This window comes from Fundulus heteroclitus, chromosome 7 (assembly GCF_011125445.2).
Source record: "Fundulus heteroclitus isolate FHET01 chromosome 7, MU-UCD_Fhet_4.1, whole genome shotgun sequence".
Taxonomy (NCBI): Eukaryota; Metazoa; Chordata; class Actinopteri; order Cyprinodontiformes; family Fundulidae; genus Fundulus; species Fundulus heteroclitus.
The window spans coordinates 820,988-837,087 of NC_046367.1; the positions used below are offsets into that span (position 1 = coordinate 820,988).

The 16,100-nt window shown below is 45.9% G+C and overlaps 1 protein-coding gene across 1 annotated transcript in view; it reads right to left on the minus strand.

Moving 5' to 3' along the window:
- Positions 1-2,551: 2,551 nt before the first annotated feature.
- Positions 2,552-16,100, minus strand: part of LOC105937232 (aryl hydrocarbon receptor-like) — a 97,479-nt gene continuing 83,930 nt past the window's right edge. Inside the window, 2 exon segments of the mRNA NM_001309949.1 lie at positions 2,552-2,813; positions 14,484-16,023. Coding sequence (NP_001296878.1) covers positions 2,664-2,813; positions 14,484-16,023 — 1,690 coding nt within the window. The 3' untranslated portion in view covers positions 2,552-2,663.

Sequence of the window (16,100 nt, forward strand, 5' to 3'; positions counted from 1 at the left end):
TAAATGAGATAAAACATTCAACATTAAGTGTGTTTCAGCCTCTCCCTAATCTAAATCTGTCGAGATTTAGTTCAGGCCATCTAGTGCGTGTTTACGTCCTCCTTCCTGTCGTCACATACTGACCACTTAACAAGATGCAGATTATTCTCCTAACAAGACTGACAGAGTTTGTTTTAGATGTGTCCAGATTTAGTGAGCCTTTCTGGAGTGCAATAACTACTCTACGTCAGCTGAGGATGGGCAGCTGCATGCTCTTCTTTACCATTGACCTCACACACAACTCCAAATGCCTGCTGGAGAAGATGAATACATGAATAGATTTCATCCAATCAGGTCCATTAAACCTCCTGGAGTGGTGAGAATTAAAGGGAGAGGAGGAAAACACTACCAGGTGTTTGTAATAACAGGAAAACACAAGAAAGAAAACATCCGACAGAGGAACTAGTTCTATTGATGTGCTGAAGCTTGTGATGAAAAGAAACCATCCTTCAGAAAGGACCTCAAGAATAATTTATCTGTTTTTTACCAAACGTTTCAGATATGCAAGAAACTCTGTTTTATAACACATCTGCATTTAGTGACTAAAATAAAGTGCTCATTATACCTATCCACTATTTTCTCCATCCACATTTCTAAATCTCAAACATTTAGAGAATACTCTTCCTGCTGAAACATGACATTCTCACAGTGTGATGGAAACAGATGAAATCCCTCACGTATTTAGTGCCGTGTTTGAATTCAATTCAGGAAACATGCGCGGAAACATACTAGATTTGTCAGATACCAGCTTCCACGCACAGAAGCTTTTATGGAAAACAAAAGCTCACCGTTACCCTGCGAACACACAGAAAACAGCCAGTGTGAATTCCCAGGATCTAAGCAGTCTCTAGCTTTACAGGTCAATAGGGCAACACAGCACTGGCACAAAATGTCACTGCTAGTGGAGATTTACTAACAGTTATTGGTATTCCTTTAGAAAAACCCTGTGAAACTTTTTACTAGAGTTCACTAATAGTGCCCTGCTCTTATAGAACAGGACTTAGTTTTCATCTTTACCAGTTCACAAGGCTGGAGCTTAGAGAGACCATCCTTCTTTGCTCAATCACTGTGGTCCAGAGACCTGGGCTCTCTGTGGTGCTTTCTTCTTTTTAGATCATAATTTAGATCTGGGAACTGAGGTGATCATGGAAAAGGGGATTAAGTGTATGTTAGACCTTTTCTGGGATTAATCTGACCCAGAAGACCCAGAGATGACATATCATCAGTTTCCTGGTAGAGTCCACCCAAGAAACAGGCCTACAGCACCACAGATCCTCCGCCATACCTAACAGTGTGCATGAGGAGCTTTTCCACGAACGCATCATTGGTTTGCACTTGAGCACCCTTTGTCAGAACGCTCAATGTATGTTTGATCTGACCAAAGCACACAGCTCCCATTAAAGTCACATTGGAGTTTACAAAACTGTACGATGGTAGAACAGAGAAGAGGTCACATGGCATGTTGGTTGTCATGGAGACCCGGTGACCCCATGCTGCTGCTCTTTGCAGCAGTTCTCCAACAGTGACCGTTGGAAATTGTTCACTTCCCTTGCCAAGCCACTCACTGGGTGTGGTGCTGCAGGTTAGTCTGGATCCTCGTCCAACCCAGAGGCTAGTGGCTAAAACAAATTGGCCTCTGCATAACACTGCATGTATACCCCAGGAAAACAGAACTGGCTTCTAAGTGGAGGCTCCTAGAGACTTAACCAACAGTGAAAAGTTGAGTAGTAATTAAAAAACAAACTCTTCAGCTAAATTAATCTAAAGAGACTGTACCAATACAGTAATAGTACCAATAACTGTACCACCCTTAATCATGACAAAATCATTTTTCAAACTGTGGGATTTCCCCCTGAAAAACAGAACTGAAATGTTCCTCTATTATAACATTTCCAGAGTGAGATCACAGTGCTGCAGTAAGAGATGGGTTTATACATCTTTAGAAGCAGGAGCAACAAATAAATCCATGTCTGTAAAGCACTATGAACAGGGAAGAACCAAACGCAAGAGCCAAAATGACTCCTGATTGTAGAGGTTTTTTTTTTTTTTTTAGAAACAAAGGTTTGGGGATAGCTGAAGCGTATTAAGGTGGTTTTACTTTGAAATTTGTCTCACTAGATGTAACTAAGTCATACATTCTTGATCATCGACCATCACCTCCTGAATCATCCTAACCTCAATGTTGTGCCTTGTCAGCTGAATATACACACCGAGCGCAATCAGTACACTCAACACACGGTGCTGAGGAGCTGCCGAAAACAAAATGGATCTCAACAGTTTTCCTTCTGTGCATTTCAACTTGTTGCCTTGAGTTGACACATACATTAGCTGATCAGTTTCAACTTGTTCATCACTTTAACTAAATGTCAACACATTCTTAAAACTCACTTTGACATAACTCATTTAAACTCATCAATGTCACATAGACTCTTCACAGCTGACCGTAACAACAAACTGGTGATAATACACAAGATAAATTATGGTATAACACAATATACCTTCCCCTCAGAAGTAAAACCAGAAAACAAACAGAAGAAGGACAAAAGAACTAGTGTTGTCTTTATGCATAAGGCGGCTCCAGTCATTTCTGCTTCCTCCAGTCCTGCAACATGATAATCAGTCGGTCAGAGGTAGAAGCTGCTGGGTTGTTGGTCGGGGACCCGAGGCAAAGGCTTAGAATTGGCCACCTTAACAACAGGGGGCGCTGCTCCATTCCCATTGGGCAGGACACAGCCTCCAGGATAGGAACTGCTCAGGATGCAGCCTTTCTTCATCTGCATGAGTTAAACAGACATAAGACATTAAAATGATGGTGATTGACAGTTTTACTGCTTGATTTGAGTATTTTGTTCTACCCAACATATGTTATTGTTCACCTTTCATATTTCATTTGTGAAAACTCATTCACATTCAGTAAAATTAGCCTTTAGTGATTTGGTTTTGTGTGTCCTGATCCAGGCCAGCAGTGTTCTGTTCAAGCCAGGGTGTGGCTAGACATGGAGGCATACTGGGGCCAAGGCTTTGGCTATGAGATCACATTCGCCTAGAGTAGCTTTGGTTGCTCTGTTTTTTTATTGTCACGCTCATACTGACCAAACCACAGTTAAACCTGAAAATGTTTAGATACATTCATGAATGTATGAGAACATTTCTTTAAAAAATTCCACCAGTATTAAATAAAACATGCCTTTTGCCACTCAATTCACTTTAATTAAATTTTATTAAATTTTGTTTTTATAGCACCAATAAGTGAATTCTCCAATTTTGCATTGCTTGTTGTCATTTCAGCTTTTAACTTTGTTGTGCTCTAATAACGCCATGATGAATAGTGATGTCAGATTGAATTCTGACCACACAGCCACAAAGGAGAGAGAGTCAGCACGGACGGCCCTTCTCTCAGCAGGGGTCCCCTGCTGCTATACAACTTTCCTCCCACAGACAAAGCCCCTCTCTCGCTCTTCAGACTCATCAGACACACTTCTCAGAGCCTCACTCAGACCACCTCTTCCTGGAGCAGACCAGGAAAACTTCGGACCATGGGCCCTGCACGGGCCTAACTGATACACAAGCCAGCATCTGGGAGGAAACTCTCGTCGCCCGGGGAACATGTCCAGGCAAATCCGAGTTAAGTCTGGTGTCTTAACATCATCATCAGTAGCAGGAGGAGACATCCCGCCTGCCAAAAAACAGCTCTGTTGTATTTTTCCTCAGCCTTTACAGGGAATCGAAATCCAGACGGAGTTGAAAAGCTGGTAGAAGGACCCACTCTGTATGCTGAAAAAAAAAAAAACCCTGCTCAATCGTGACTGCAACCGAGTCAGCGACTGTCTGCAGGACATCAGGCCTCCGATCCCGAACACACGCCTGCTCTGCTAAGCCGCAGAAACCTCAGGCTTGCCTGCTGCTGAACAAACCAACAACTTTCCTGCTTTTACTGCCTTCCTTGTATGACCAAAGTGGACCGACTCACATGGACTCACAGGTTTGGGCAGAGAGCTGAGGGAGAAGTTAAAAGGTTTATTTGGGAAATATTTGTAAACCGTTGGACACATGGTTGCTTTAAACAAAGGGATAACTGGATAGCTCATTGCTAGCATTTGGTACCATGTCATTGATGAGTGTGTTTTTATGGTTATAACAAAGGTTATCTCCACAAGGGTTTCATACATTGATAGGACATTAATGTTTACGTTATCCGGCCCACTCATTATGACTAAAAATAAAGCTAAAGTCTTTATTTGTTAGCGCCGAATGCCCGCTAGCCAAAATGCTAGTAGCTCCTGTTAACATCCGGTTCCGGACATTCAAACGGACCTTGTTTTAAAGCATAAAGCTTAATTGTTCTGCTCGGCCATCCTTCGATGGCGCTATGAGCCTTATTCCCGCATTAATATTGAATATTAATGTCAGTTTTAAAGGCAATTTTGATAACTTTAGACTTTAACCTATTTAGCGACCGATTGCTACAGCGACCCCAGCCGCTCAGAGGGAGAATCACATTGATAAGGCCGGCCATAAGGGTTAAATGATTTCACAAGCAAATCAGTCTTTAGAATATTATTTACTCAAAATAATGCTCTGGTTAACTGGGGCTTTGCATTGTGAATGGGTTGAAACACACGTCCAATGTTGTTCTGAATTAGTCAAGCTAATTTACCCCAAATCTACCTTCATTAAGTTGAGCTTTGATTCTTTAACTTAAACAAAATATTATTTCATCAAATGTTTTGTTTAACTCAGGATTCGCATTGTGAATGGATTAAAACACATGCCAAATGTTTTTTTTGTACTTTTTGGAATCAGATCTGCAGTGAACAAGGATTCACTGAAGTATTCTGATTATGATCAACCACTTTTGTTTTGTCTTTTGTTTACCTTTGCATGTAAATAGTTCCTTAGCTTAGCTTCTTTTTATCTTCATTTTGCTTAGTAGTTTAGTTAAGTTTAACTAGCCTAGTAGAGAGGATTTGTTAATCGAAATTTTGTGTTAATTCAGATAAACAGCATTACATAGTGATGTCTCTGGACTTTCATTGTATTTCTGTTATTAAATTCTTGAACTTGAAAAGAAGTTGTCACTATTTCAGAGCTATTCATGCTCTTCTATAAATATTACTTAAGTGGTGTTTTTACAAGGGACAAGAATATATTAATGGGTAAAAAGTTTATCTTGTATTGATAAGAAAACCGAAACAATTTTTTGTGATAAACAGATATTTGCTTCAGGGAAAACAATAGATTAACTCCCTGGAAGGTTGTTAAGTTAGTGCTAAAAGTGGATGGCCATGATGGTGTTTTTCTTCGTTCAGCTTTTCCCTTTGAGCTGTCACCACAGCTAGTCATGTGTCTCCATCTAGCCCTGTCTTCTGCATTTTCTTCTCTCACATCAACCTTCATGTTCTCTTTAACTCTATCCATAAATCTCCTCCTTGGTCTTCCTCTAGGCCTCCTGCCTGGCAGTTCCAGCCTCAGCATCCTTCTGCCAGTATCCTCACTGTCCCTCCTCTAGACATGTCCAAACCATCTCATTCTGGCCTCTCTGGTTTTATGTCCAAAACAATTAACATCAGATAACCCTCTGATGTTCTCATTCCTGATCCTATCCAATCCCCATCACTCTCAAAGAGAACCTTGACATCTTCATCTCAGCTACCTCCAGCTCTGCCTCCTGTTGCTTTCTTGGTACCGCTGTCTCTAAACCAGACAGCACCTCTGCTCTCACCACCGTCTTCAACACCTTTCCATTCATTCTCACTAGAACTCTTTTATCACACAACACATGGTGCATTTAAGTATCACAAAAGAAACAAACCATACTAACATGGCTATAAAATACTAATTTATCATTGTTATCAGCAAACTACATTGCAGTTAACAACTTTTTACTACATAACAATCAGAATAATAATTCTTATCCCAAACCTTTTCATATTTTGTCATGGTACAACAACAAACCATAATATATATGGGATTAGATTTGATGTGGTAGACAACACAAAGTAGCATTTACCAGAACTGGTAAGGTAAAGGTCACATGGTGTCATGGTCTTAAGGTGTTTAACCCACATGCAGAACTCACACCGGAAGACAAGAGCAGTTACAGATATTTATTGAACTAACTGAAACAAGCAAACACAAGAAGTTGGAGCTCGGCTGAGCAGATGGGGAAGTCGGCGCGAGCAGGGGCCCGATCGTTCTGTGGGTGAGAAGCGAGAGGATTAGGTAAGTCTCTGGGAATGGAAGTATAAGGGGAGGAGAGTTACGTAAACGCAACCTACCGCTGGGTGATGGAACTGGGCCAGGGGGAGTGGAGTGGAGTGACAGCCTTCTCGAGGTGTGAGCCGGTGACTGTGGGACTGATGGGCTGGTTGATGGAAATCCCAGGAGAGGGGCCCGAGCAGCAGCGGCGTAGGTGGGATCCAGAGTCAGCTGATGGAACCAGAGAGCACGGGGATGTGTTAGGAGCAGGAACAGCCTGAACCTGTGGTCCTTCACTTGGGATGACAGGGCACGAGGGAACGTTGGAGACGTTCTCCAAATGGAAAACGACCTGAGGAACACAAGAGACAACGTTGAAACGCTGGAAAGGGTTGACTGTCATAGACAGAGGCCTCTGAGCATACCAACTGGGTTAACACTCTGGCATCCATCAGCTGTCAGAGTGCTGTTTATATAGCAGGGCCGCACACTGCTGAACGAGGCGCAGGTGTGTACCATGCCCATCTGTCACTCCAGCCACCTGTGGAGAAAGGAGAAAAAAAGGCAAAACCGGCAGAGTCCTGACACCCCCCCCCCCCTCAATGGTCGCCACCCGGCGACCCAGAGGAAGATGTGGAGGGACAAGAAGCGAGGAAGTTGTCGATCAGAGACTGATCGGTGATGGCGGAGCCTGGCACCCATGACCGGTCCTGGGGACCGTGGTCCTCCCTGTTGACGAGGTATTGGTAGCCTCTACCCCGTCGACGGGAGTCCACGACCTGCCGGGTCCGGCGTCCTTCATGGTCCAGGGTGGGTGGAAGGGGCACGGCCAGAGGGCACAAAGCGCTAGAGAGCACGGGCTTGATCTGGGACACATGGAATGTCAGGTGAATTCGGGAGTGTGGTGGGAGGCGAAGACGGACGGCTGAGGGGCTGACGATGGATTCAATGGTGAAAGGTCCGGTGAAGCGGGGAGCCAGCTTGTGAGGGGTGGATCTGGAGGGAAAATCCCGGGAGAGTAGCCAGACTTGCTGACCGGGCCGGTAGGTAGGTGCCCGTTTCCGGTCAGCGAACCTGCGGTTCTGCTCTGCCGTTCTGTGGAGAGCTTGGACAGTCTCGGCCTAGAACTGCCGACAGCAACTAACGTGGTTCTCAATGGAGTGAACAGAAATCTGTTCTTCGTCCAGGGGAAGAAGGGGGGGCTGGTAACCTAAGGAGATCTCAAAGGGTGAGTAGACAGTAGCGTTGAAGGTGTGGCTGTTATGGGCATGCTCTACCCAAGGGAGGAATTTGCTCCAGTCCGAAGGGTTGGAGGAGGTGAGACAACGGAGGGTTGATTCGAGTTCTTGATTAAGCCGCTTAGTCTGACCATTTGTTTGGGGATGATAACCGGAGGAAAGAGCACCGAGAGCACCGAGGGCGGAGGCAAACTCCTTCCAGACCAGAGATGTGAATTGAGGCCCACGGTCTGATAAGAAGTCCTGGGGGAGACCGTGCAGGTGGAAAGCATGTTTAAACAAAAGCTGAGCGGTCTGAAAGGCAGTAGGGAGTCTGCGGAGGGCGACAAGGTGACATGCTTTGGAGAATCGTTCAACAATGGTTAGAATGGTAGTCATTCCCTGGGAAGGGGGCAGGCCAGTTACAAAATCCAAAGCCACATGGGACCAGGGACGCTTTGGGACAGGAGGCGGTTGTAGTATCTTGGGAACATACAGTCGGTTGGGTGGTCCAGTCCCAGGGTCCGGATTGTTATGTAGGGCCCAGGAGATGAGATCCTCTATCTCCCAAAGGAGAGCGCCAAAGGTGCAGGAGGGCGGAAGGATTGGAGCTGGTTCTGGATCCGTCTCTTGTGGAGCATGGAGGCGGGAAAGAGCCTCTGGCTTGAGGTTCCTGGAGCCAGGGCGGTAGGAAATTGAAAGGTTAAAGCGGGAGAAGAATAGCGACCAGCGTGCTTGTCAGGGGTTGAGACGTTTGTCTGTCTGGAGGTAGGCCAGGTTTTTATAATCTGTACAGATTATGATGGGCTGCTCGGACCCCTCTAGCCAGTGGCGCCACTCCTCCAGGGCCAGTTTTATGGCTAACAGTTCTCTATCGCCCACATCGTAATTACGTTCGGAAGGGGTTAGTCGACGAGAGAAAAAAGCACAGGGGTGGAGCTTATGGTCGGTGTCGGACTGCTGGGAGAGAACGGCACCCACCCCAGTGTTGGAGGAGTCTATCTCGAGTGTGAATTGTTTAAGTGGATCTGGGTGCACGAGGATGGGCGCTTGGGAGAACCTCTCCTTTAATCCCTCAAACGCGGAGTTGGCATCAGGGTTCCAAATGAATGGGACCTTAAGGGAGGTAAGGGCGTGTAGAGGAGCGGCAATTTGACTGTAGCCCCTGATGAAACGGCGATAGAAATTTGCAAAGCCAAGAAAACGCTGGAGCTCCTTCCGTGTCTCTGGTATGGGCCAGTTGAGGACAGCTTTAATCTTGTCCAGGTCTGATCTGACTCGCCCACCCTCTAAGATGAGACCAAGGAAAGTGATGGAGGACTGGTAAAACTCACACTTCTCTGCTTTGATGTACAGCCGATTTTCGAGCAGGCGTTGGAGCACAAGACGTACGTGATGGATGTGTTCGGTGAGGTCTCGGGAGTAGATTAAGATGTCATTGAGGTAAACGAAGACAAAAACATTCAGAAAGTCCCGGAGGACATCATTAACTGATGCCTGAAAAACTGATGGGGCATTGCAGAGCCCGAAAAGCATTACTAAATACTCAAAATGACCCAGTGAGGTCTTAAAAGCCATCTTCCACTCATCCTCCCGGCGGATCCGAACTAGGTGGTAAGCGTTTCGCAGGTCCAGTTTGGTAAAAAATTTTGCGTTTCTGCTCAAGAGCAGAAGAGAGAAGGGGAAGTGGGTACTTGTTTTTAACAGTAATCTGATTGAGATCACGATAATCAAAACACAGACGAAGGGTTCCATCCTTCTTCCCTACAAAGAAGAAACCAGCTCCCAGTGGAGAGGAAGAAGGACGGATCAGACCAAAGGCGAGGGAGTCACTGATGTACTTTTCCAGTGCTTGTTGTTCAGCTCTGGAAATGTTGTAAAGGTGGCTGGAGGGCAGCGGAGCGCCGGGCAGCAGGTCGATTGCGCAATCGTATGGGCGGTGGTGGTAAGGATCCTGCCGGGCTCTTGTTAAACACTGTTCGCAAATTGTGATATTGTTTCTGGAATAAACTGAGATTGACCGAGTCATCACTCTGAACGGATCCTCCCACTGAGGGATTGGAGGGAACCGCGGAGAGCAAGCAGCGTGAATGGCACGCAGAGGACCAGAATTCGACGCGCTGCTCAGCCCAGTTAATGTGCGGATTATGTTCTCGAAGCCAAGAATAACCGAGGACAAGCGGAGCTTGTTTTACTGGAAAAACGAAAAACGGGATCCGCTCACGATGATTCCCCAATATAACAACCTCCAGGGGTTGGGTTTGGTGGGTTATTTGCGGGAGGCTGCCTCCATCCAGGGTGGAAACCTGGAGAGGCGTGGTTAGCGGCACTGTCTCAATCTCAAGCTGTTGAACCAGGGATTGATCTAACAGATTGAAAACACAGCCCGAACCTACTAGGGCGGAAAAATTAAAACTTCTACGATCTATGGGAATAGTCGCTTGTAGGCAAAGGCGGGAAGACGTGGGATGTGAAAATTTAAGTGGGTCCGTCGGCCTCCTCACTACTGGCGACGGACCTGCTCTTTTGGCTTACGCAGACAGGTTCTAATAAAGTGATCCCGGGAGGCACAATAACGGCACTGTCTGGCGTCCATGCACTGCTGCCTCTCTTCAGGTGTAAGAAGGACCCGACCTATCTGCATCGGCTCCGGAGTAGAGGGGGGAGCTGCAGCGGGTCGGAGTGGAACGTGCTTGGGGAGAGGAGGAACCGCCAGGCGTGTGGGTCTTTCTGTCCTCACAAGAATCCTACTCCGTAAGTGGTTATCCAACCATATGACTAGGGCGATAAACTCATCAAGTGAGTCGGGTTGCTCAAGGCGAGCTAGCTCGTCCTTGAGGGACTCATCGAGAGCATGAAAGAACACTGATCTTAAGGCGCGTGGTTCCCAACCAGCTGCAGCAGCAAGGGTGTGGAACTCTATGGCGAAGTCTGATGCGCGCCGACCGCACTGTTTAAGAGCCAGGAGCTGACGGGACTGCTGCACTGGATCGGACTCAGCCGCAAAAACTGTTTTAAACTCCTGCACGAAGTTGTTGAACGTACAGCCAAACTGACGGCAATCGGGGAAACGAGCCTCAGCCCATCTTAAGGCTCTCCCAGTCAAAAGGCGCAGGACATACGAGATCTTTGCCTCATCCTGGGCGTATATTCGAGGGGATCGGTTGAAAACCAGCAAACATTGAAATAAAAATCCTCCGCAGTCCGCACTCTCCCCAGAAAACTTCTCTGGGCTGGGTGAGGAGGTTTCACTGACAGGTGAAGGCGGGGCCGTAGGTGCGGGGTTGGGCGGAGGACTAGGTGACACGGAAGCGGGGGCGTGCGTGAGAGCGTGCACTGCATCGGACAGCTGACTAATCTGAGCAGACAGTCCCCGCAGCTGATCCTGCGTAGCTAAACCTAACATCTGAAGCTGCTCATGGTGGAAGGAGAGTGTCCTCTCGAGTGAGTCTGCTGGATTTGTCTGGCCAGAGTGTTGTTCTGTCATGGTCTTAAGGTGTTTAACCCACCTACAGAACTCACACCGGAAGACAAGAGCAGTTACAGATATTTATTGAACTAGCTGAAACGAGCAAACACAAGAAGTTGGAGCTCGGCTGAGCAGATGGGGAAGTCGGCGCGAGCAGGGGCCCGATCGTTCTGTGGGTGAGAAGCGAGAGGATTAGATAAGTCTCTGGGAACGGAAGTATGAGGGGAGGAGAGTTACGTAAACGCAACCTACCGCTGGGTGATGGAACTGGGCCAGGGGGAGTGGAGTGGAGTGACAGCCTTCTCGAGGTGTGAGCCGGTGACTGTGGGACTGATGGGCTGGTTGATGGAAATCCCAGGAGAGGGGCCCGAGCAGCAGCGGGGTGGGTGGGATCCAGAGTCAGCTGATGGAACCAGAGAGCACGGGGATGTGTTAGGAGCAGGAACAGCCTGAACCTGTGGTCCTTCACTTGGGACGACAGGGCACGAGGGAACGTTGGAGACGTTCTCCAAATGGAAAACGACCTGAGGAACACAAGAGACAACGTTGAAACGCTGGAAAGAGTTGACTGTCATAGACAGAGGCCTCTGAGCATACCAACTGGGTTAACACTCTGGCATCCATCAGCTGTCAGAGTGCTGTTTATATAGCAGGGCCGCACGCTGCTGAACGAGCCGCAGGTGTGTACCACACCCATCTGTCACTCCAGCCACCTGTGGAGAAGGGAGAAAAAAAGGCAAAGCTGGCAGAAAACTACACGGCGCTGCCAGCAGAGTCCTGACACATGGTTTACAGGTTTTTTTGTTTTGTTTTTTACAAATAATCTAACGTGTTTGCCATCGACATGCATTCACTCCTCTTCACTCCATTACCCCTGAATAAAATCTTTAACATCCAATGATCTAACTACCACTATTCTTTGAATGCTTGAGAGGTTTGTTATTGAACCATAGTGAACATAATGAATACAGAGGAGCACAGCAGTGAAGCAGTGCTCCTCACATCAGAGACTCGGTCAACAGGACAACTGTTAGTCTGACTCATATTTATTGCAAAAGAGCAAAAAGGGGTCCTTTGGAGTTTACCACAAATAGTGTAGGGAACGCAACCAACTACAAAGTATAATAAAATAACAATGATAATATTTATAGTGGGCAGAGCTAAGTGCTTCCTGGGTGCAATCATTGTCAGCAGAAGCAATCAGTGAGCTGATTGAAGGTCACAGCTGAAGGTGGCCAGTCAGATACACTACATCGCTAAAGGAATTCAGTCACTTATCCAAATCATTTAATTCAGAATGCTTCTATGCAGAAGAGAAACAATGCATTGCTCTCAGGAGCACAGTCAATTTCAGTATGGTATTATGATGGGATGCTCCCTGTGCAATAAGTCCAGTTGTAAAACTTCCTCAATAAAACATATATCTACAGTCAGCTGTCAGCATCAGACAGCCAAAAACTGGCAGCCCACATAAAATTACAAGGAAGGTCAACAGATGCTGAGGTACAGAATGTGCAGAGGTGGCCACCTTCCAGTAGAGTCAGTAGCTATAGATGTCTAAAATGTATTTGTCCTTCAGATTAGCTGAAGGTCAGTGTGCAGACAGCTTCATAGAAAGGGTTTCTACTGCTGAGCAGCTGCATCCAGGTCTTACATCACAGCTACGTAAAGCACACCCACACTTGGCTCTAGAACAGTGGGGACATCTCTGGAGTAAACAATCATGCCAGTTTGGGAATTAGGATTTAATGAAAACAAAATGGAAACTTACAGGTAAGCAAGGCAAGGACAAGGAACCAGGATGAGGGTGGCAGAAAAAACCAGTAGAGAACAAAGAAAGCCAATGTGTTTAAATACTGAAGAGTAGAGAGTACATGGCCAAGAGACCAGGGACCTCATTTATAAAGTTTACGTGTGCACAAAACGGGACCTGAAACTTCTGTAAGTCACTTTCTCCACAAAGGTTGTGATCAATAAATAAATAAAAAACTTAATGTCAGAATGTGTGGACCTCACAGCAACTCTGACGCAGGTGTACGCTCGTTTTGGAGACGGGGAAAATTGGTGAGCCAGATGGTGACGTGGTGAAATGCAGCCAAACTGCACGATGATTTTAGATGGTCAATTTCACTCCATATCAGACTTTAATCATAGATCAACTTGCTCATAAGCATTTAAAACTGCAGAGTGATGCATGCTTGACTGGTGAAACAGAACTATACATATGGAACTTCCCAATAAATAAAAAAATGCCCATAAACCAACTTAAACCTTGAATAAAAGTCTGCATATTTTATTAGGGTTTTCTACCATCATATTCCTCTCCCAGATGATCACCACAGTGACGTATATCAGATTAACAGATAAATTGTGATAAGGTGTGAGACAATTACTTTAATTGCTGTAAACAGTCAAATGTACTGGTGTGGCTGCATTGGCACTGATTGAGGACCTTGTAAATCTCTCTCTCCTTTGCACCTCAACATATTAGAGCAGTTGGGCTTGTAAAACAAACCAGCAAAAAGCATCTTAACTGATATAAAAGTCAACACCTCTCTGACAGCATTCATTTTTCCTCCTCTGCGTAGCCAAGTCGCCAGCACAACATTATTTGTCGCAGACTGTGATGTGCCAGATCCTGAAACTCTTTTTAGAGTTTTTAGAAATTTCCACTTGGACTAGAGTTTTTGGAAATAATAAGCTTTAGTGAACCCTAATGATGTTTTGTTGTGGATGAAGAACAAAACGCATAAAAATGTGTTTGTTTTCCTAGATATCTGGCTGCATGTGGACTAGGCCTAGAATACAGAAAGCTAAACTAAACACATAATCACAGACGAAACCACAGGAAAAAAGAATAAGACTAACGTAATGTAGTATAATGCGCAGGAATTAGAACAGAAAATATCAGTGAGAAATGCAACACAAATTAATTCACTTAAAATTGGTTGTAAGTATATACATTGAATTGATTTTAATGAATTGACTGACTTGGTATTGGCTGGTGACTATTGTGATTTACTCCAGCCTTATTTACCTTCGCGGCCCCTTAGATCTGCCAATCAGCTGCTTTTAGTTGTCCAAAAATGAGGATAAAACTTACAGGGGATCAAGCCTTTTTGGCTTCCAGATTTTTGAACTCGTTACCTTTAAATATTAAAAATGCATTTACGCTTACTGTTTTTAAGACTCTTTTAAAAACACATTTATTTCAATTGGCATTTGACACAGTGTGAGCTGATTGCTCTTTTATTGTAACCGTTTTAAGTGCTGTCATGTCTATATTATTTTTTGACTTTTTATTTTTTATTCAATCGTATATTTGTACAGCACTTTGGATAAACTTATGTTTTCTAAATGTGCTTTCTAAATAAATTGGATTTGGAAAAAATGATGATGATGTTGATTTGTCTAAATCATCTTTACTAGAGTTAGCAGACTTAAGAAGTTTGACTGAAAGCATGTCAGTCATAAAAATGACATTCTGAGCTAATATCAAGTCAGAGGGATCTATTTAGCTGTCCTGTATTTTAACGTTGACAGTTTCTCAACAGTCTCACCTTACTGGTACTGGAATCGTGGCTGATCTCGGAGCTCGCTATGTCACTGTGGTCCAGCTGATGACAGGGCTTTCCAGCTGTCAGGAACTGCTCCAAGGAGGTGTTGGAGAGAGGGCACTGAGCCAGGCTGGAGATCACCTGAGTGAAGGGGACAGCGGCCTCCTCCTGTTGCTGCTGCTGGACAGATGAAACTGTAAACTCACTGCCATCCTGCTGTCCGACCTTCCCAAACAAACCACTTCCATTGACATTGGGAAGGTCTGTCATTCTGTAGTCGGTGCACAAGTCTACAGAAGTGTTTGCAAGAAATTTCTGGACGCTGTCAGGACAGCTGTCGCTACCCAGACTGTCAGCTAAACCAAAATCTGTGGACCCGTTGGAGAAGAAGGCGTCAGACATTCCGTTGAGAGTGCTTGATCTCTGTTCAGCATGGCGGCGCTCGGAGAGCTGCTTCTGAGTCATCGACGGCTGCTGAAGTTGGAAGTGTTGGTGTGTTTCCTGCTGAAGATAATGGCCACCCAGCTCTGAGGCCTTGCTGCTGAACACCATCTGCTGAGTGTTCATGTGTTGGAGATATTTTCCTGTGCTGACGAGAATGTCCTGAGCTGTCCACTGTCCGTTGTGGAGGGATGGATTATGCCCCAGCAGCTCTCCATTAGTTAACTGGTCATCTTGCTGGCTCCAATCATGGGCAAGTTTGCCTGTTCGTATGTTGAGGTGCTGCTGCATCTGCTGTGACAGCTGCACGATAGGAGCCTGCCCCAACAGATGAGGTTTACAGTGAGGAAAAAGCATCTGCACATCAGTACCAGGACTGGGATTAGTTTCAGACGGTGGCACTGAAGTACTAGGAGGTGCCAGTCGCCCATGCTCAGTAGAGAATGCCTTTCCCTCAATACAGCTGTAAATATATGAGAGGATTTCATCATTTGTTAGGAGGTCATCCAACGTAGGCACACGCTCAGAATCCATCTCCACCCTGATCATTCTCTCATCTAGCAGCAGCAGCTCAAGGTCCTCGGCACTAAGGCCCAGCCCTTCCAGAGCTCCAAACAGCTCACTGTTCGAACAACCCCCATCCTCTGCGTCCACCACGCCCTGGCCTTCCAAGGTAAGGGAATCCAGGGTTGCTAGCAAAGGATCAAAGCTGGTGCCCGGTTCTGGAATGCCTGGCCCCAAAGCACCATTCCGAGGCTCATGCCAACTCTTGCTCTGTCTGGAAGGTTCAGAGACAGAAAGGTTTGTCTGCTCTCCAAAGAAGTTGCTGTGAAAGGATGTTTTGGGCTCTGGAGCTGGTTGGCAGACATATACAGACTGATCCTGACTCATGAGAGCCCCAAGAAGGGAGCCGGGATCCAAGCCATCCCTTAACAGCCTCTCACCCCGGCTCTTCTTGCACTTAGTGCTGTTTTTTTCCTGGCTTCCATCGATGAAGCCCGCGATGGGGTGGTTGGACTGGTAGAGTAAGGCCTCACCTGTGGCAAAGGTAAAGGGGAGATGCATGGAGCGCTTACGCAGGTGTTCTCCTCCCTCTTCATCTCTGTGAAAACAGAAAACAAGACAATATTTTACAGATAATGTCATGTCAATATTTTCATCAAGCTAATTAAGTGGCAC